This window comes from Xenopus laevis, chromosome 6L (genome assembly GCF_017654675.1).
Source record: "Xenopus laevis strain J_2021 chromosome 6L, Xenopus_laevis_v10.1, whole genome shotgun sequence".
Classification (NCBI taxonomy): domain Eukaryota; kingdom Metazoa; phylum Chordata; class Amphibia; order Anura; family Pipidae; genus Xenopus; species Xenopus laevis.
The window spans coordinates 141,997,003-142,020,074 of record NC_054381.1 but is presented as its reverse complement, the minus strand read 5'-3'; the positions used below and the strand labels follow the sequence as shown (position 1 = coordinate 142,020,074).

Genomic DNA, 23,072 nt, shown 5'->3' with positions numbered 1-23,072 from the left:
CGGCTGAACCCCCGAATCCTTCATGAAAGATTCGGCCAAACACTGAACCGAATCCGGACCCTAATTTGCATATGCAAATTAGGGGTGGGAAGGTGAAAACATTTACTTCCTTGTTTTCTGACCAAGTCACGTGATTTCCCTCCCCACCACTAATTTGCATATGCAAATTAGGGTTCAGATTGGTTCCATTGAAGGTTCTCCATTAAACAATGTCCAAATCTTTGTTTCCTGTCCATTGTTTTACAATTATCCTTCTCGGATAATGCAGCTGTTACAGTCATTCTATAAAACAAAAGATCAAGGCAGCATCAGTTTTTAGCATTTAAGATCTGTTTTGTCAACTTTATCAGCTTTCTTCAATTTCTATAATTTCATCAAAAATAACCAGACTATTGGTTTTAAATCATTGTCATATTTAAGACGAGACAGAACGTATAAACACACAACACATTCATGTGGGCCCACACACTCTTAGAAACATACATAAACAAGAAATGTTTTAGAAACTTGCAAGTTTCATTGTTAGGTGCTCTACCATGTTTTTTTTTAAAAAGTTAACAAAATCGACCTGTCTTAAAGGCCTTGCATAAAAAACCGCAATCTTTAAAAGCAAAAATTTTTCAAAAATAATGGATCCAAAAAAAACCAAACTCCTGATGCCTGTATCTGAAAACAATCATATTAACTCAAAATAATCAGATTCTTAGATCCTGAAACAGAAAAACATTCCATTAACCTATGCTACAATTTTATACAATTTGATTTTTCTATATAGCTTGTACAGTTACGGTTATTCAATTGTCTACCAGTTCTTCTGCTTACTGCTCCTGGCCACTGGGCTAATTTCCCTCCAGTGTTCTACTTACAAGAGATCTGACTCTAACAAATGCACCATTTCATTCTGTCACTCTTCTATGGTGCTTCTTAAAATTCATACTGTTAACTCCTCATGGTGTACATCTGAGGAGCTCAAACATTCTCTCATTACAGCTAGTTGATATTTAACTGCCTGCAGCTCAACTTCAACCTCCTCCCTTTGGATTGTCTCCTTCCTGAGCTCCTGAAAACACAACCAACCCTTTTGTGCGGAGGACTTCAGCTCTTTGGAACACATAGACAAATCCAAATTCAGCAACAGATGATCGGGGTGGGTCACCTGAGAGAGTTGCTGATCCCTTACATCATCCCGAGCAACATGAGTCCAGGGTCCGGAACTAGCCCATGTGGGAAAGGTGCTCGTTTGATCATCTACCCCTCTGAAGTACTTTTTCAACCAAGAGAACATTTTTGCTATCGTTCAACAGTATGTTTGCCCTGCACAAGCCATTACAATACTGCCACTATACTACCATACAAAGTTGCACTATAAATAGTTATAGTTTCTATAAGTTATTACTGCACTTCACAGCAATAAAAGGGTTAATCCTGCCCAACTACGCCAAATGTAATAGGGGTGAACCTTTATCAATAATAATTGTATCAATTAATATTAATACGAATATACAGGATCAATAATTAAACCTTTTGATAAACTGCTTGTGATAAACAACTTACACACACACACAAAGGTAAAATTTAAAAACATTTACTTAGCTTTGTATGATGAATAGCCAGTCCTGCATCAAATCAGCACAATCGGGGAGCCCCACATCCTTTGGTTCATCACCCTCAGGTTCCCGATAATCAAGCAATGATCCAAATCCCGGCACCCACTCATGGGTCCGAGGGGAAGCTCCTGACCCAAGGCAAAGCATGTGCTTTTATGCCCAAATGTCTTGTTAAACCCCGACACTGTTTACCCTACAAGGCCACTGGACTCCCTTTATTCTCAATAGGTTTCTCTAATGTGTTGTGCAAACTGTTGTCATAAACAGAAATTTCTAACTAAAAGGCCTTATTTGTTACTCAAATAAGTTGTCTGGATAGATTAATGTCTATCTGCTGTAACAAAGACATTGTACATTGGACAATAGCCGTCCAAAAATCTGTTGCTTTTACCTAAACCAAGGATTTGATTCATATATCAAAGCTGATGTATATATTGTAAATCGTTACCAATCAGTTACATAAAACCGCTATGCTACAGCATCTAACATAAATGATTTAGCAATTGTTTTATCGTAACACTATAAGGCTGATTTGTCCTCTCTATAAACAGGCTTCTTATTCATGCGGTCAACTAATGTTTTACAAGATAAGTTATGAGACAGTGACCTCCTGTGGAAGCAGAGTTGATCTTATAAAAATTCATGCCTTGCTTTACCCCCTTATTGATTTTCGCTAGAAGGCTTATGGTTAGATTTTCAAATTTAACAAAGGTAAAACTCCAGAAAAAAACACCAGAAAAAAATACTTGTTTTTTTGTTTGTCAATAGTCTTAAAGGGAACCTGTCACCCCAAGAAATTATTCCAAATTTTCTATCATATTAGTTGAGCAAAATAAACTACTTACGCTATATTTATTTAAATCTTGTTTCCTTCAGTCTTGGAATTCACAATCATAGTAAGCATGCAGGTGCCATTTTGTGGACAAGGCAAGTTTTGCATCACCCCAAAATCTTGTCTGTGCCCGAATGGGGGACCTAATGCCCATGCATGGTACCCTACACAATTATATAGTGTGAAGAGGGAAGGGGAAGGTAAGAAGTGCATTGACATCTAGGAAGTACTGAATGGCAAGTGACTGCCCGCCTCTATTCCTGAGGCATAGAGGAGGGGCAGGCAATATGATTGACAGCTGAAAATTTTTTTGTGTTTCAAGTTTCATTTGCAACGGACTTTCATTTTACAGTTTTTTATGTCTGGGTGACGGGTCCACTTTAATATTGAAATTAATTGGTTTGTTTCTTAAGGCCAAACAAGCAGATCTCTCCCCGATATGCCCACATTGAGGTGGGCGATATTAGCTGATCCGATCGTGGACCCAACGATCGGATCAGAATGTATGCAATACAGGTGGTCGGATCGTGGGACCGAATCAACGTATAGATGCGGCCGCGATCCGACGGGATTTTTTTAACCTGCCTGATCGACATCTGGTCAACTTTCGGCCAGATATCGAACACGGACGCCCGTCGGATAGCCCCATACATGGGCCAATAAGCTGCAGACTCGGTCAGTATCAGCTAATACTTTGGCTGGCAAATATTCCTCTGATACTGCTGAGAACTGTATCAGTTGTAATGGTTTAGAGTGCCAGCATCCCCTCTTAAAGGAATAGTTCAGTGTGAAAATAAAAACTGGGTAAATCGATAGGCTGTGCAAAATAAAAAATCTATTTACCCAGTTTTTATTTTTACACTGAACAATTCCTTTAATGGACATCTAAACCCACTCCACAAAAATTCAATCCGTGAACAGCCTCTTTGAAATCTTTAGATAACTGCCGCTCTGGTTTTTATAAGGTTAACAGTAAGGCTGCAGCATCCCCACAATCACTTAGAATTCCTTCTACTTTTCTAACCCACTCTGCCCCCGCCCTCAGGATTTTGCTTTGGCTGTTGGCTAAGCATGCTCCGTTCTTTTTAGCTCAGATTACTAAACAGCCAGTGAAGAGAGAGCAATGCTGTTCCCGTAGAAACTCTGCTTTAGCTGTCTGATCCTATTTTTTCCCCTAATCACCACTCCTGAGCTCAGTTTAACCATTTCACTACTCAACCCCACAGAATTTTATCAAAGTATGTTGTTCCTGTGTAAATCTGCATTGCATGAACTTTACAGCATACTTGTCTCAATGTTACTGTTGATGTGTCAGAGGGAAAATGGCCGCCGGGTGAAAGCTGCTATTTGTTTAAGGAAAATGTGATGGCTCTGGCAAATGGAGGAGGTATATACAGTACAAATGATGTGGCTTGGGCGGGAAGGATATGCCCAACTTGTATATATGGTAGCAAAGTGTAGGCTCTGCATGTCCTTTAATGAAACTGCTATTGGGAAATGAGGGAGGGTTACTTTAAGCAGTACAATCATTTTCTAATACAACATCTTAAGCTGGCCATAGATGTGCAGATTTTAGCCTCATATCATACCAATGATCTTACGGCACAATTTTCGACCTGCAACTAACCATTCAGATTAAATAAAGCGGCAAAAGAACAAACCAGAAGATGTTCTGGCCATGACAGCAATTGTATGACCGTTATATCCAAAAATACTAGTGACAGTCACCCACTGATATCATTGGGCAATACATGCAGAGATATTATCACTAGCTCGCTTCTGCCAGCTTTAGTGTGAATAAGGCTATTTAGACCAATTGCTGAAGTCAAATCTAATGTGTACAGGTAACTTGTACTGTTTCAGGTGCCTGTGTCCTGAATGTTGAAGCATGTCCATGTTTTAACTAGCAGGGATATGATAGTGTACTTTCATTTTTTTTTTTAAATTCCAGGATATTAAAGGATAAATGTACTGTTAATATGAATTTTGGTACAACAGCGTCGCCTGCTGCTCATTTTCCCACCATTCTTTCTCCTGACACCTTTCTTGACTACTTGGTGGGCAGAATGATGGGAAAATGACTAGCAGGTGGGGCTGTTGTATCAGAATTCATTCATATTAAAAGTACATTGCAGAAGATCTTGAAATAACACCAAATTTCCATTCACCTATTTTAAATAGGGATGCACCGAATCCAGGATTTGGTTCGGGATTCGGCCAGGATTCTGCTTTTTAGCAGTATTAGGCCGAATCTTTAGTGAAATATTTGTGGGTTTGGCTGAATCCATAATAGTGGATTCAGTGCATCCCTAACTTTAAAGGTTTACTTTTTCTTTAAAGAGCATTCAAAAGCTAGATCTGCTTGCTGGGATCAGAGGTCTTAAAACTTAGTAATTAAAGGCTCATGCTTAAGAGGCAGAGTATATAGTAATATAATTGTCACAGCTTGCAGACCTGCTTACAGGACAGCATAGGGCTACATGATATCGGCTGAAGGATGAGCGGCTTTTCATCTTTAAAGATGCAGCTGTATAGCTTTATATACACTGTTGAATCGAAAGATGTAGGTAATCACCAAACTGCAATCCCTATGCTTTTAAATGTGGCCGATACCAGTAGTGTTGTCCTCAGAATTGTTCTAAAAAGATTTTGTGATGTAGGACTAGAACAACACTAAATTATTTGGTAACATGTTTTTTTAACCTTATTCGGCTTCAAATTGGCTAATGCTTCAAAAATGCCCCTTGTGTGAAAGCTTAAATACTAATTTTTATTTATTTGTTTTTATACTAGATGGGTAAAAATGCATTCTTTGTGGCTGACCTTGGGAAGATCGTGAAAAAACACTTCAAGTGGAAGAATATCATGGGGCACATAAAACCCTTTTATACTGTGAGATGCAACTCTTCTCCTGCTGTACTGGAGATTTTAGCAGCTCTTGGCATGGGATTTGCGTGTGCTAATAAAGTGAGTAAATCTGATGGAAAATCGTAATTCTTTTGGTCCTGCCACTGTGCAATAAATATAGGCTTGCCTTCACATGTTCATCCTAGTTATTACTCCAGTTTGTGATCATTTTAAAAGGTTCTTTTTTTGTTTATCCGGATTAATACACTGAAATAATTTATTGACAAGGCAAAGTTTCCCATACCTTGGGGCTAGTCCCTGTAGGGGTGCCAGGAGCCTTGGGGGTGCCTAGCAAAAGACCAGTTAGTGAAATTTGGGTATAGTATTATTATTGTGCCTCCTGGAATCTGCCCTTGGAGGTTGTTTAGGTATGCACTTCATTTGCTGTGCCATAATATTATACAGGCGTGGGACCTGTTATCCAGAATGCTTGGGCCCTGGGGTTTTGTGGATAACAGATCTTTCCATAATTTGGATCTTCATACCTCAGTCTATTCTAAAATAATTTAAACGTTAAATAAACCCAATAGGCTGGTTTTGCCTCCAATAAGGATTAATTATATCTTGGGATCAAGTACAAGCTACGGTTTCCTTATTACAGAGAAAAAGGATATCATTTTTAAAAATTTAGATTTGGATAAGATGGGAGACAACCTTTTCGTAATTCAGAACTTTCTGGATAACGGATCCCATACTAGTATAATGGGTGATATTGCTTTTTTGATATAGCAATACTGTGGTATATATATTTTTATATCCTCTGCTATGAGCCAAGGGCGGCCTAGACCAAACATTGAACCTCAAAAAGTAGGTCTTGAATTGAACATAACATGATTTGTTTTGCAGAATGAAATGTCATTAGTGTACGACTTGGGTATCTCGATGGAAAATGTTGTATATACTAATCCATGCAAGCAAGCTTCTCAAATCAAGCATGCAGCCAAGATTGGAGTAAATCTCATGACATGCGAGAGCGAAACCGAATTAAAGAAAATTGTGCGTAATCATCTTAATGCAAAGTAAGTTCTAGTTTTTAATCAAACCTACAATTTGGAATACTGGTATTTTTCACTTGAAAATACTGCACAAAGTTGTATGTAAGTTACATTTTCAATGTGTTGTAAAATGTCGGTTTTGTACTATTTTGATGGCAACTTCTATGGGTTGGTTTAAAGGAGAAGGAAAGGCTAAAATTAAGTAAGATTTATCAGAAAGGTCTATATAAATACACCAGTAAACCCTCAAAGTAATGCTGCTCTGAGTCCTCTATCTAAAGAAAATAAACACATTTCTTTCCTTCCATTGTGTACACATGGGCTTCTGTATCAGACTTCCTGTTTTCAGCATAAACCTTCGGGGCTAGGGCTTGAGCATGCTCAGTTTGCTCCTCCCTCCCCCTCCCTCCTCAGCTCCCTGCTGTAATCTGAGCCCAGAGCTATGAGTGAACAGGGAGAGACTTGGGCAGGAAGTGATGTCACACCAAGCTTATATGGCAGCTGCTATCCTAAACAAACAGAGCTTCTAGAGCTGTTTACTCAGGTATGGTAAAGTATTCTGCAGAATAAATAGTGTTATAGCTTTGCACTATTGTGGCTAATCTATTGGCAATAAACTGCTTTGGTAGCTTTCCTTCTCCTTTAACAACCAATATTTTATATCTGCACATATGATTCTTAAAGCAATAGTGTTCGCTCTGGGATGAGCACAAGAGCTTAGAATATCTACCAACTGCGTGGCCCTATAAATTAAGAATATTCCCGAAGGTATCCCCTTCTATTTCTATGCATTTATTTTGCAGTCCACTGTTAAGAATCTTGTTTTGTAGCATAATATATTTTTTGTCCCTAATTATGAACAACTTATTCAATTCCCCGTGGTTCAGCATTACCAGGAGCAGTTTCTTGTTTGTACAAAGTGTATGGTTTTCTTAATTGTGCCATTTTCTTATCTGAACAGTGTGACGCCTCAGTTTTGGACAAGGAGTCCATTCCCCCTAGTCATAAGATCTAAGAAATGCTCACGTTCATGTTGTCTGGGAGTTAAAACACGTCTGTGGGACTTAAGATAAATCTTTTATTACAGCACCAACCAATTTACTACTAAATCATAAATACACACGGTTTGCTGTAATTCCATTTGTCCCACTCTCAGCTCCCAGTCTTGGGCCCTAATTGCTAGTTTTCTCTCTATACAGGAGTTTCTCCCTAAGTTCTTGACTCTTCCAAGGATGGCGTTCAAGCTCTGGCACCCTAATCAACATACTTCTACAAAAACGTCATGTGCTGATGTAAACCAACTGTGCCCCAATCATCTCCCCCTTTTCTTAGGCTCTTGCTTCATATTGCCACAGAAGGGATCAGTGGTGAGGAAGAGATGAACATGACGTTTGGCACCACACTGAAGAACTGCAGACATCTCTTGGACTGTGCTAAGGAGCTCAGTGTTGAGGTGGTGGGTGTAAAGTAAGTGCTGTGTTTTCCAATTTTTTTTCGTTAGTCAAGGAATGTTTAATGTTTACAAATTTAGTGACTTGTATTGATTTTCTATTGGTGATTTATTTTGCCTAGTAGCACTTGCAATACAAGGGAAAAAACAGTATTCCTTGACTGAGCCTAGTAAACATGAGGTGCTGCTGATTAAAGGAGATGTAAAAGCAAAAAAAATAAAATCCAATTTTTATTGCAGATAGGAAACTTCAGACAATCTCCAACTGCTCTGCAGGGAAACGATCATACTTTCAAAACAGCAGGGGCAACCCCCCACAATACTTCCCAAAACTGGAGCAGCTTTGTTTCCCTGTAAAGCAGCCGGGGCCTATGTGCAGATTTGTATCCGCAGACTCAATGCAGTCTGTATATTCTGATTATTAATCAGTCTTGCTGTATCAGCTTTTATGGCAGAAATTATTGTGCTGATTTATGACGATACCGAAGCAGCAGCCCAGACCACACTGAGCATGTGCACAGTCTTGGTCTTCAAAGATGTTCAACAAAGTTGCAAGATGATGACCCCCAGCAGCCAACCTAAATCATTTGTTTAATTAGCCTTCTGGTGCAGTAAGTTTATTTAGCATTATTATATTTTATACTTTAGTTCCCCTTAAAGTTAGGGAGTTCAGTTTTACCCCCCACTGTGACACTCCCACTCCCTTCAGCAGCTGACTTCCTAGTGTAGGCAGGGGGCATCCTGCCACTGCACAACGTAGCCCCCACCGCTGGTATTCTGCATTCCCCCTCATACCTGATCAGAAAAGAACATCTAACTTGGTAAATTGAAAAAAAAAACCCTGCTGTTTGGGCACCCCTCAGACCAAGTTTTTACCAGCCCTGTGCAACAGTGAATCCTGATGGCATGTCTGGAAATAAATGGTAGAAGTAGTTATTAGTACTATAAGTCGGTTAAAGGGGTTGTTCACCTTCCAGATCTGTCCAGCAGAGTTCACGGGCGCCATCTTCAGCCGCTTCAGTAATCTTCGGAACGAGACAGACCGGCAATTTCCTTAAGTTTTGGCTCTTGCACACAATTGTTCCAACTGCGCATGCGATGCTTCGCCGGTCTCATTCCGAAGATTACAGAAGAGAAGAAGATGGCGCCCGTGAACTCCGCTGGACAGAATTTGCATGGAGGGGTAAGTAAAGAGTTAGGGACAACAATGTAAAAAAAGTATTAACTAAATGTATTAATTTAGAACAGTTTACACAGACACCCTCCCCTCCCAGAGCTGCTTTCGAAGGTGAAAAATTTTAATTTACACTTCAATATTAGAACAGTCTCACACAGAAAATAGAACATGACTGGGGCAGCTGGGAAACTGACAATATGTCTAGCTCCTATGTCAGATTTCAAAATTGAATATAACAAAATCGGTTTGCTCTTGAGAAATGGATTTCAGTGCAGAATTTTGCTGGAGCAGCACTATTAACTGATGTGTTTTAAAAAAAAACGTTTTCCCATGACAGTATCCCTTTAAATCAATTAAATTTCTTATGGAACATGATAGTGGTCGTTCCAAACCGTACTCCAAAAGGCCAGTTCAGTGAAAGCTCTGAATTTTTAAATTTAAGAAATGAGTATCTTATCACTGTCATTTAATCGGTCATTAAATTCTGCCCCACTGTATGTTCTCCGCGCCTTGGCCTCAGATCTTGAGCGCATTATTTATGCCCTGGCCTTTGTTGCCCGACTGGAAATCTGAGATGGGAGGCAAAACTGCCCCTGACGGAGGTGATGGAGTGATGGAGGTGGCAATAAAATTGAGAAAATGGTTTGCACATTCAGCTTGTTTGTAGTTTGACAAGATTTTCTCTTCTAATCATTAATGGGGAACAATCGCAAAAATGAAAATTGAATATAAGCTTCATCATACTGAAATAAGAAATGTTCTAAATACTGTACTGTTTCTAAAATCCAGTTTATATTCACTATTCCTCTCTCAGCATTGGTTTCTCTTCATTCTGTCTTCATGCGTCAGATGAATGATCCAATATATCTTATAGGGGGGGCTTCCTTTCCTAGCAGATGTATTAAAGCTCACTCAAGTAACCGATTCCAGTACAAACAAAAAAACTGCCTTTTGCACAAATTATGCAAATAGAGAAGATTTCTGCTGATTTAAGTAGTGAGCTTGAATACATTTTATAGGCAAATGTAGCCCCACCCCCCTGTAAGATACTTTGGATCTAACTGTCAATGAATATCTGACACCCAACTGTTGCATGAAGACAGAATGAAGAGAAAACAAATGCTGAGGGATAGTGAATATAAACTTGATTATTTCAGAAACAATGTATTTGTATTCAGAAAGTTGCTTTTTTCAGTATGATAAAGCTTATTACATTTTAATTTTCGCTTTAGTTCCCCTTCAATTGTTTTTCTTTGCCGCAGTAATACGTTGTCAGCATCTGTGGTGGTCAAACAAATCTATTTTTTTTTTTTCCCTTATCTTTTCCAGATTTCATGTTTCAAGCTCTTCTAATAATCCACAAACCTATATTCATGCTTTATCTGATGCCCGCTGTGTGTTTGACATGGCAGTAAGTAACCCACCTCATCTGGCTTTTATATTCCTACAAATGTTGTTGGGAGAGTATTTGGCAGTTCGTTGTTTGCCCATAAGACTGCATCTCCATCCTTTCCTTTAAAGCAGCTGCCCTGTCATGATATGGTCTATAGCTGGGAATTTAGCTAAACTTTTAACTCTGCATTCTGTTTCAGATAAAACTGCATAAGGGTAGAGCACATGTTCCTAGTAAATGTGGAATCGCTATCCCTTTAATAAAACTTCTTCCTACTCGCCTGAGGACTCTTGTTATGGACCTGAATTTGGGGCGCTGTCCAGGCTCAGACCAATTTTAACAATGCCCCTGCGTATTGGGACTTTGACTGTCCCCCCAATCTATGGAGAGGTAAAATGAGCTGCAGTATGGGGGCAGCTGCATGGTGACTGGGGCTCAGTTCAAAAGCGGAGCTGTATAGTTTGTAACTGACAGTTTCCAGGACTATCACTTTGATTTTGCGACTATCACTTTAATGTTGGCCATAGATCAGCCACATGAAATGTATAAACCCCGTGAGATATTAACCATGTTTTACTGCAACCCGCCTGGATCCATATGAGTTGCTAGGGTTGTTTGCTTTCGTGATGCATACGTCTTCCTGTTACATGTCTGTAAATATGTCACCATGTATCTGTTATTGTAGAAAGAACTCGGCTTTAAGATGAACATTTTGGACATTGGAGGAATTTCAGAAAATGAAGCACAGTTGGAAGAAGTATGTTTTATATTTAATTCAGCTGAGCTACATACAGTATGTCCTTAATAATCAGGACTTTTTGCAGCTTGAGAGCTTTGTTTAGTTTTGTGTTTGCATTCTTTTATAGGAGCACTTTTACTACTGCTGGGCAAAAAAACAGTTTACAATGAAGCCTTTAAAGGAATTGTTCAGTATGAAAATAAAACCAGGTTAAATAAATAGTTAGTTAGCCAAACATGTAATGTATAAAGGCTGGAGTGACTGGATGTGTAACATAATAGCCAGAACACTACTTCCTGCTTTTCAGCTCTCTTGGTTTACACTAATTGGTTACCAGGCAGTAACCAATCAGTAACTTGAGGGGGGCACATAGGGCATAACGGTTTGCTTTTGAGTCTGAGCTGAATGCTGAGGATCAATTGCAAACTCACTAAATCGTTATGTCACATGTGGCCCCCCGTAAAGTCACTGACTAACTCAGAGTTAGAGAGCTGAAAAGCAGGAGGTAGGAAATGAGGGCAGAAATGTTTTACTTAGGCTGTAGTGATGTTGGGGTCAGGGTTTTCGACCCTAGCCAGCCCGCACCCGCACTTCCGGGGTCCTATTATAGTCCCGCCCCGCCAATGACGTCACAAAAGGGACGGAGCGAGCAGACAAGACTATAAAACCGGAAGCCGGCATTTAAAGGTGGCGGGCAGGGAGAGCAGAAGAGCTCAACCCGCACCCGCGAGGATGAGGCTGATATGACTTGGATCAGTTTTTAGTTACTGAGCTGTATCATTCTTTTCTTTTTTTATTTGTTTTTTTTAAGGTGTATCAGGCAGTCAGCCCTCTTCTGGATGTGTATTTCCCTGAAGGGTCTGGGACAAGAATCATTGCAGAGCCTGGAAGCTTTTATGTCTCATCTGCATTTACACTTGCAGTTAATGTTATTGCAAAGGAAGTCACTGAGCAACATCAGCATCTTTCTTCTGCAGGTAACTGTTCTCTAACTCTCTGCATGCTTTGTGCATTATGAGAGCCTACGTTCGCTGTTGATTATACAAAAACCTTGGAATGTGAAAAGAAATTATTTAAACAAAAGCAAATTCATTATTCAAATACTGTACAAGTAAATTTGATAAATACCTACTCTTTAAAGCAGAGGTTTCCAGGCTATCCCCCCCCCCGCCCCTTGGGGAGCCAGTTGTACTGGGTGGGAGGACCCAAGCCAAAAGCTAGGTTGAAATTTAGTCAGGAATTGCATATTAAATTATTATTATATCCTGAAAACATAGAACAGTTCTATTCTTCTTTGTATCTGTAGTCGTATGTACTAAAAGAGGCAAAGGATCTATAAAAGGCAGAACAAGCCCTTCCAACAGTTTCAAGGTTTAATATTACGTGCTCGTGCTAAGGAATCTCTCCTGTAAATGTGCCACAAAGGCTCCCTAGATGTGTGTAAAGTTGTTCAGATACGTGCCCAATCTCCTAACTTACAATGCTTTCCTTTTAGGAAAACCGAACAGCAACAAACCAGCATTTATTTATTGCATGAAGGAAGGTGTTTATGGTTCTTTTGCAAGAAAATTGTCTGAGAAGCTCAATACGGCCCCTGAAGTGCACAAGGTAAGTTGCCTTGGGGACCCCGTGCCCTGGCATGACTGATAGGATTTAAAGTCTAAAGTCTAACTTAAAGGGATACTGTCATGGGAAAAAAATTTTTTTCCAAAATGAATCAGTTAATAGTGCTACTCCAGCAGAATTCTGCACTGAAATCCATTTCTCAAAAGAGCAAACAGATTTTTTTTATATTCAATTTTGAATTCTGACATGGGGCTAGACATATTGTCAGTTTCCCAGCTGCCCCCATTTGTGTGACTTGTGCTCTGATAAACTTCAGTCACTCTTTACTGCTTTACTGCAAGTTGGAGTCATATCACTCCATCTCCCCCCCCCCCAGCAGCCTAACAACAGAACAATGGGAAGGTAACCAGATAACAGCTCCCTAACACAAGATAACAGCTGCCTGGTAGATCTAAGAACAACACTCAATAGTAAAAACCCATGTCCCACTGAGACACATTGAGTTACATTGAGAAGGATAAACAGCAGCCTGCCAGAAAGCATTTCTCTCCTAAAGTGCAGGCACAAGTCACATGACCAGGGGCAGCTGGGAAATTGACAATGTCTAGCCCCATTTATAAAGAAAGAATTGTTCAGTGTACCTTCCTAAAAAAGCAATACGTTTTCCGAACGAAAGAGGTGTGATTACCAAAATAATGCGTTTTCTTTTTACTTCTTTTCATTTCAATGTCTAGCCCCATGTCAGATTTCAAAATTGAATATAAAAAAATCTGTTTGCTCTTTTGAGAAATGGATTTCAGTGCAAAATTCTGCTGGAGCAGCACTATTAACTGATGCGTTTTGAAAAAAACATGTTTTCCGATGACAGGATCCCTTTAAGCTCCTCAACAGCAGTGGGTGGACTGATATAAAATGAACAACTAAAAAAAATGAGAATATTTTTTGTTGTAGAAATACAAAGACAATGAGCCACTCTTTGCCAGCAGCCTTTTGGGTCCATCCTATGATGAGCTCGATGTGATTGTGGAGCACTGTCTTCTGCCAGAGCTTGAAGTTGGGGACTGGATAGTGTTTGACAACATGGGATGTGGCAGCGTCAATGAGACGTCTCCATTCACTGACTTTGACAAACCCTCCTTGTACAACTTCATGACATTCAGCGACTGGTAAGTGACCCCGACTTGCCCATTCCCTATCCACCCCCATACAGTGTGTGCCGTAATCATTGGATAAACAATTGGTACAGGTATGGGACCTGTTATCCAGAATGCTCGGGACCTGGGGCTTTCTTGATAACGGATCGTTCTGTAATTTGGATCTTCATACCTTAAAGGAGAAACAACCCCGTAACATAAAAAACCCTACCTTTTGTAGACCCCCTCCCCAGCCTAGTTGGTACCCGGGGCAAATGGCCCTAACTTTTTACTTACCCCTCTGCAGATTCTGTCCCCCGCAGTTCATGGCAGCCATCTTCTTTTCTTCGTTAAACTTCGTAAGCAGAGTCATTTTCCGGTCCCGAACATCTGTGAAAAATAAACGAAGAAAAGAAGATGGCTGCGGGGGACAGAATCTGCACCAAGGGCTAAGTAAAAAGTTAGGGCCGTTTGCCCTGGCTACCAACTAGGCTGGGAGGAGGGTTTACGGGTTTGTTTTTCCATTAAGTCTACTAAACATATCATTTAAAGGGGTGGTTCACCTTTAAGTTAGTTTCTAAAGCTCTTCCATTGGCCTTCCTTATTATTTGCTATAGTTCTTCTTCTGACTCTTTCCAGCTTTCAAATGGGGGTCACTGACCCCATCTTAAAACAAATGCTCTGTAAGGCTACACATGTTTAGTTTTTGCTGCTTTTTATTATTCATCTTTCTGTTCAGGCCTCTCCTATTCATATTCCAGTCTCTTGTGCAAATGAGTGCATGGTTGCTAGGGTCATTTGGACCCTAGCAACCAGTGCTGAATTTCTTAACTGGAGAGCTGCTGAATACTAAGTCAAATAACTCAAAAACCACAAATAATAAAAAGTGAAAACCAATTGCAAATTGTCTCAGAATATCATTGAATAGAAAGATGAGTAATAAAAAGTAGCAATAGCAATACATTTGTAGCCTTACAGAGCATTTGTTTTTTAGATGGGGTCAGTGACCCCCAATTGAAAGCTGGAAAGAGCCTGAAGAAGGCAAATAATTAATAAAACTTCACAAAATAAATAATGAAGATCAATTGAAAAGTTTTAAAGAATCTGGTATTCTATAACATAATAAAAGTTCAAGGTGGACCGCCCCTTTACTGCAAAGCCAGGATATTGGCTTAAAGGAGAATTCAAACTGTGAACTCTGAGGCCAGAATCTGCATGGAGGGGTGAGTAAAAAATTAGGGGCATTTGCCTGGGGGGCAGGTAGACTGTGGGGGGGGGGGGGGGCGGTTTACCCAGGGTAGGGTTTTTTTTTTTTTATTACGGGTTGAATTCTCCTTTAACCCATGTCATATTGAGTACAAATAACTGCCACGACCTTGGCAGAGATACTTTCTTTCATGTTGTGGGGGTGGAAAGGTGTCTATACGTGTGCTGGCCCTTTAAATGGCTGTGTTTAATTGTAGGTATGAGATTCAAGATACTGGGAATACATCAGAAAGCCTGATGAAGAGCCTGTGCGTGCCTTGTTTCCCCTTGGGTGAAGAGCAATTGTGCACAGATTAATGACATTATTTACACCTACAGGCGCAACGACTTACCTTGCCTGGTCAACATTCCGGACTTGAATCAAATGTGGATCTTGAGCTTCATGTTTAAAACTTGAAATTCAGTGAGGCAGATTGGGACCAGGCAAAAAAAAAAAAAAGCAGATTCAAATATAATTTAGGGACAAGAATTGGTAACAACGTCCTGATTTAAACCTGCCAGCTTCTCCAGCCCCTGCGCAGTTTCATAAAATATGCAACAAAATGGATGACTTAGTCGAGATGGAAGCCATGAGCCGGGCTCCTTGTAACCGTTTACATAAGAAGTAACACAGCGTTTTTATACTAAGGATTCCTGTTAGACAGTTGTGTAAATTTATTGTCCAATGTCAGTGACAGATCAGTGTGTGATTTAGTGTCCGAATTTGTACATTTGTGCTTCGCTACATTAATAAATGTAAAACGCATTGTTTTTTTGTTGTTTTTTAATTTTATTTTTCTTGAACTGGCATAAAAGCTTGTATGATTGCAATAAACTTTTGTGTAGAAGCGACGGCCTAATTCTTCTAGATTCTTTGGGGGACCAGTAATGACGGCGACAGAACATTTGCCTCAATTCAGTTTATACTGAGTTTCACCACAAGATGTCGCTGTTCTGTAGGGATAGCTAAAGGAGACGTATACCATCGATTTTAACGATCTGCCAAACTGTTGCTGCTATTGTGAAATAGAATAAAATGTGTTTTATTTTATACCTTTTGGGTTAAAATTTTGTTTCAAATAGGCAAAAACTGCTCTTGCCTTTTGACATCCGGTTCTCAAGTGCTGACTCGAGCTGGGGCCGCCGGCACTGTCTTCTTGCTGCTGTGCAGCCGCATCTAGTGAGAGAAGGCCTGGGTGTGCAGATGTGGGTGGCAATTTTGATAACATCATATTGGCACCCACCCTTTAGCCAAACTCTCCTCAGCCCGACTCTCCCCTCAGCCCGACTCTCCCCTCAGCCCGACTCTCCCCTCAGCCCGACTCTCCCCTCAGCCCGACTCTCCCCTCAGCCCGACTCTCCCCTCAGCCCGACTCTCCCCTCAGCCCGACTCTCCCCTCAGCCCGACTCTCCCCTCAGCCCGACTCTCCCCTCAGCCCGACTCTCCCTCAGCCCGACTCTCCCCTCAGCCCGACTCTCCCCTCAGCCCGACTCTCCCTCAGCCCGACTCTCCCCTCAGCCCGACTCTCCCCTCAGCCCGACTCTCCCCTCAGCCCGACTCTCCCCTCAGCCCGACTCTCCCCTCAGCCCGACTCTCCCCGGGCAAGGCCAGGTGTTTTTGCAGCGTTTTTAAAAAAAGAACAGCCAGGCGTAAATACGCATAAACTGCACTACCACTGAAACTAATGGAAAACACACTATGGCAATTCACACAGGGCGCTTGCAAGCTGAAATCCGCCACAGGACGCCAGTTTTGGCGTTTTATTAGCAGAAACGTCAATACGTCAAGAAACTACCAAATCAAAAGGCTCTATGGGATCTGCACGTTTCAAACCACACTATGTAATACACACTATGTATTTTAAATATGGCGTCCAAATTCAATGAGAAGTGCATGTTGGGGAAAAGAATCCTATGTGCTGAAACGCATGTTGACTGTCACATGTGGTTTCAGTAGTGTATGTGCGCCTGCCTGTTCTTTTTTAAAAAAACGCCACGTCTGGTCTTGCCCCTCTTAGCCTCATTCAGTGCTGCATCCATTGCCTCTGTGATAAATGCAGTGTAGCTGTACCAGTCACCTGCTCTCACCATGTAAGTGAATCCCAAAACTAAACTCTGACTCCATCCTTTCTGTGCTAATTAGAAATAGCCAGGCACAGTATATTGATTTGCATGGTCATACAGAGCATAATGATGGCTACATGTGGCTTTTTACTTGCCACTCCCTGCATCCCTGTTATATGCTTCATTATAGTTTGAGGAAAGATTAATCAAATAGCTGAATATGAAGGTTATGTATAAGGTCTCCTTTAATGAATACAGGCCAAACTTGCTGCCTCGTCTGCTCAAGCAAATGGAGAGAGAATTGTACCTTCTCTGGGAACAAGCTGTCCTCTTGCCTGTATCCATCGAGAGAGAGAGATGGATACAGGTGACAGGCATTCCTATGGAAATAGGCTCATGTTTATACAGAAGATTAGCGATAAAGAAAAATGGTTTAGTTCCTACACAGGAATATAGGTTTGGTGCCTGAAACTATACACACAATGAACCTTCTTTCTAAGCATCAGCCCTTTTTACATCACTGTTATTTTGCTCTGTTACTTGTTTGGTACTAGACTGGGCATGAAAGGATAGAAAGCCTTTGGCAGTACAGGTATGGGACCTGTTATCCAGAATGCTCGGACCTAGGGTTTTCTGGATAATGGGTCTTTCTGTACTTTGGATCTTCATACTTTGTCAACTAGAAAATCATGTAAAAATCATGTAAATAAGCCTAATAGGCTGGTTTTGCTTCCAATAAGGATTAATTATATCTTAGTTGGGATCAAGTACAAGGTCCTGTTTTATTATTAAAGCAAAAGATTGGATAAAATGGAGTCTATGGGTCATGTATAAAGGCTGGAGTGAAATAGCCAGAACACTACCTCCTGCTTCGCTCTCTTGCTCTCTACTAATTGGTTACCAGGCCTACGTGGGTCATCTGTTGCTTTTGAATCTGAGCTCAATGCTGAGGATCAATTGCAAACTCACTGACATATCTCAAAATCCGGTCTGTCCCTCTTACAACACATCAACCATGAACAATATTTCTTATTTCAAGTTCTTTATGTAAAAATACCATTAAAAAAAAGTTCCCAACATGAAAATCAAATAAAATATTTTCAAAATAAATAAAAAAAACTTCTCTTCCTGTTGTCAAAAGCGATATGGCAACTTCAACTGGGCCGGACCCTACGGGCAGGTGCTCCACTTCACCTCCTCAAACGGGAAGTCAGTTGCTGTAGCTTAATGAAGGATTTTCTAGCCCCTTGTGTTTAAAGGAGACATATAGGATAAATGAAAAAACCCAAATTTTGTAGGCAATTCGGAGTAAAATAAGGTGTTGCTTTTACATGGTGCTAAAAATGAATATTTTCTTTAAAAATAGCCCCTTTATTAGACCTCCCTATAGTTGTTCTCTGGTCCCTGTTACAAATAAGGGGTGGGCGTGTCCTAACGGCCCTGTCAGAAGCACAGTAGGAGGGGGGACAGCCAATCATAGCCCTGCAGTCACACAAGCAGACAGGCTTCAGGTTCTGCTAACTGCTGATTGGTTCTTGTCCTACCGTGCTGAGTGCCGTCGGCAACCCTGGGAATTCAGGTGAAATAGAAGGGAGGTATTATTAGGGTTTTTGCAGAAATATTCAATAAATCAGCCTCTTCAGAAAAGGCTATCGCGATCCATTGTGTGGCCCTCGATTTCTCCTCCTTGCCTTCCTTACAGGAGATAGCCAGGGAGGAGAAATCGAGCGATGCACAATGGATCGTGATTGCCTTTTCTGATTTTATTTTTTTGCCTTTACATGCCCTTTAAAGATTCAGAATATAAAAATTACGAAAGGAAAGGTACACTGAACGATGCGCTAAAAAATACAAATACCTCAAAAACTCTAAAAATTTTAGTTTTTCAGGCAATTCCTAGCTGGAAAAAAATTGTGAAAACCTCTGAAAGCCTGAATTGATTTTAAACGGTCCAATAGGATAAGCACAGCTCCCATTGACTTCTGTAGGACCCCGACATTTTTTACCTGGTCAAGGTTTGTATTAGAGGTTTTTGGGGTTTTTACACTTAAGAAATCTCAAATCTTTTGAGCTTTTAAAAAAAGTTGGAAAACAACAAATTAGTGGGAAAAAAAAATGTAATTGTTAGTAAATGGGCCTCTAAGAGTCAAAGAGATAGGGAGGCTTGGTTGAGGCAAGGTAAATTAATGCATTGTTCTATTTTGTATACTTGCCTACAGCCCCCAGTACAACTTCATTAAAGGGGTGGTTCACCTTTAAGTTAACTTTTAGTATGTTATAGAATGGCCAATTCTAAGAAACTTTTCAAATGTTCTTCATTATTTATTTTCTATAGTTTTTGAATTATTTGTCTTCTGAGTCTTTCCAGCTTTCGAATGGGGGTCACCGACCCCATCTAAAAACAAATGATCTGTAAAGCTACAAATGTATTGCCACGTTGTATTACTCATCTTTCTATTTAGACCTCTCCTATTCATAGCCCAGTCTCTTATTCAAACCAATGCATGGTTGCTAGGACCCTAGCAACCAGACTGCATAAATTGCAAACTGAAGAGCTATAAAAAGTAATAACTCAAAAACTACAAATAAAAATGAAGACCAACTGCAAATTGTCTCAGTTGGTCCGGGACTGGACCTATAAAGCAGTCCAGTTATATTATTCCTTACTGAGGGAAGGAGCACTTTTTATTAAAGGGCATATACAGGTGGAAGGAATCAATAACCCCAACTCAGCCACCAAAGTGGTTATCTACCATCCACATGGAACGAGATATTGTGCTCCATTTCCTTCTATTCATATCCACAGAATCGGCAGGAAGGGAGAGATGGACTAAGATGGATAAAGGATTATTTGCAGAGAATAGAGGAAATCCTATGCCAAGTAATTGTTCCTGAAGGTCAAAGGGTAAGTCAGTAAGATTCCTAGTCAAAGCCACATGCTGTTTGTATCCAGAAAGAATTTTCAGAAAAAAACATATAGGCGGTTATGTAATAAAAGGCACTAAGTTTGCCCAGGAGCAGTAACCTCTAGCAACCAATCGGGAGGTAGCATTTCCTGGTCACCTCTTTAAAAGCAAACATCTTATTGGTTGCTATGGGTTACTGCTCCTGGGGAAACTGAATGCCTTATATTACATATGAGGGATAGTTTTTAATTTTGAGTCAAATTTTCATGACCACACGCCCTATACAGGTGTCCAGTTTCAGACTTGCCGGACCTTCCTTAGCGTCAGGCAGAGGCAGGCTCATACAGTACTTTGAGAGAGAAAAGAGAATGAGGGAAAGATTTACACTTCTATGATATTATGATCTACTATCTCCATGCTTGGATTATTGGCCCAGGCACAGCATTTAGGTTGTTGTTTTTTTTCATTTGTGTTTGAGGCTGAGTTTTATCTCCAGCTTGCCCAGTCTAGTGACGTTGAGTGAAAAGACATTGTGATGCCCTTGGTCGATGGTGTTGTAGATCCATGAATAGATATATATACGCACACTCACCCCTTGAGTCCAAACTCCTATTCATGCGGTGAAGGGGCTCCTTATGGCCAAAGGTCCAGGTTCACCATAAAATAAAAAAAGGGCAACACTACAAATGAAAAGATTTCTGTGTTTATTGAGAAACAACAACTAACTCAGTTTAAGGCTACTGTCCTTTCTCAGGCAGTTCCCAGTTGTCTACTCCAGGAATGTATATCTCTGAAATGTTCCCTTCCACCTACTAGAAGATCCTGCTACTCTGCTCATTATGTCCCCCTCCTGGCTAAAATAGGCCCACCCATAGGAACCATTTCATTGAAACGCCATGCTTCACACAGACGTCTTTAAGCCCATTAAGCTAGCATCTGGACTGAGGCCTTCACAACAGCTATCTTCTGATTTTATCTATTTAGATCAATTGTAAAACAGGAGGTCCTGGAATTCATAATGTTCTTTCACTACTGTAAACCATATTTGTGGTGCTGGGGTGAATTAGGATATACAAGTATGCTTCCTGTGGATCTGTTTTGGGCTCCATTTCATTGATCCCCCAACTTGAGGGTCTACCTCTAGAATATCTGTTGACCTCCTGTCACTTCTATAATGATTTGCTTTAGCTTTGGTCAGAGCAGATGTTCAGCAGAGAAAGATAATAATAATAGATGACCTTTGGACGCAGGGGCAGTGCCACGCAGCCCATCACTTAACCCACTAGGTCTGATGAAGGTTTTCCCTGCAAGGTGTAAGATCTTCATGGAAGCTTTACTGAGCAAGTTTAGGATGGTGATGATCTCTGGTTGTGATTTTGAAGCTCCTGAGCCCAATATCCAGCCATGTGCCTAATCTATGACTAGACTTTGGAAGCAATGGCAGGGTGTAGGACAGACTGACATGCTGGGACTTCTTCTACAGGTAATGTGGTATATCAAGAAGGATGGATATGGTGAATCTGCTTCTGGAGGATGATCCAAGCTTGTTCGTTTTTGGAATGATGAGCCTTTTTTTCTAGAAGTCTCTATTGTAACACAGCTGCTTGTGTAATGGTCTTGACCACTGGAAAGCATTCGGGAGTCTTGGCCTGGGTTGTTATCTTTTTTGGACATCGGTGTGGTGGTGCCTTGTAATATATCTTGTGGAAGGTAATGGACCTGATCAAATTGATGAGCAGGTTGGACTCTTGAGTCTGACAGTGAGGAATCAGGTTCAGGATATAGTCCTGATGTGTTCTGAGATTCTGGGTCCCTCACTGGCTGATCAGAGTCAGTAATTAACTAGAAAGCCTCTTTGGAGGAGGAAACTCTCTCCAAGAATCTGCCGGATGGAGAAAGAGGATTAAAGGAAAACTATACCCCAGAACAATATAGATCTCTATAAAAAGATATTGCATAAAACAGCTCATATGTAAAAAACTGCTTCATGTAAATAAACCATTTTCATAATAATATACAGTATTTTTTTAGCAGTATGTGCCATTGGGTAATCATAAATAGAAAACTGGCATTTTAAAAAATAAGGGCCGCCCCCTGGGATCGTATGATTCACTGTGCACACAAGCATACCAACAAACCATACATGTTAGGTCACATGAGCTAATTAACAGACAGTGTTCTGTCTTTTTCTTCCACACTTCTTCCTGTTACAGTTAGGGTCAGGGCACACAGGCAGATCTGGGGAGATTAATCGCCCGCTGACAAAACTCCTCTCCTTTGGGGCGACTAATCTCCCCAAACTGCCTTCCGCCAGCTAGAATGAAAATCGTCGATGGGAAGGCACTCGGAGCACTTTGTTTTCCGAAGTTGCCCAAAGTTTTCTTGTGAGGCAACTTCAGATGACTTTGGAAAATGCAGCACTCCGAGTTACAAAGCCGCGACTAATCTCCCCGAACTGCCTTCCCGCCGGCTAGAATGGAAATCGCTGCCCGAAAGGTACTAGGATCGCTACGTTTTCCCGAAGTCGCCAACTTCGGACGACTTCGGAAAACAAAGCGCTCTGAGTGCCTTCCCGTCTGCGTTTTTCATTCTAGCTAGCGGAAGGCAGAGTTTGGGGAGATTATTCGCACCAAAGAAGAGGAGATTTGTCGCCGGGCGACTAATCTCCCCGAATCTGCCAGTGTGTCTCTGCCCTTAGAACTGCAGTATTTCTGGTCAGGTGATCTCAGAGGCAGCACAGAGACCATCACGAAATGGTGGTTCAAGGCAAGAGATGTAAATATATATTCCAGTTTGGTAAGATTCTTTAATATGCCTTTTAATTTGATATAAGATATTTGTTGCTCAAGTATTTATTTTTGGGGGTATCGTTTTGCTTTAAGCACAAGCTACACCGACTGATCAGGGCACCCTAGGAATCACCCTTCTGTATCTGCCCGTAAACTGGACTAGATATGTGTTTCTTTTAATCCCTAGAATCTGCAATATTTTGGTTCCTCTCGGGAATCAGCAGGTTACGTTTTTTGTATTTGTACAGGTTACAATGCACAAGATACTC

At 40.7% G+C, this 23,072-nt stretch overlaps 1 protein-coding gene across 1 annotated transcript in view; it reads left to right on the top strand.

Annotated features, from left to right (window-relative positions):
* azin1.L (antizyme inhibitor 1 L homeolog) overlaps positions 1-15,896 on the top strand; it is a 30,512-nt gene extending 14,616 nt beyond the window's left edge. Inside the window, 9 exon segments of the mRNA NM_001094115.1 lie at positions 5,233-5,406; positions 6,193-6,365; positions 7,674-7,808; positions 10,298-10,379; positions 11,047-11,118; positions 11,912-12,077; positions 12,596-12,708; positions 13,618-13,832; positions 15,263-15,896. Of these exon segments, the coding sequence (NP_001087584.1) occupies positions 5,233-5,406; positions 6,193-6,365; positions 7,674-7,808; positions 10,298-10,379; positions 11,047-11,118; positions 11,912-12,077; positions 12,596-12,708; positions 13,618-13,832; positions 15,263-15,362 (1,230 nt within the window). The 3' untranslated portion in view covers positions 15,363-15,896.
* The last annotated feature ends 7,176 nt before the right edge of the window (positions 15,897-23,072 follow it).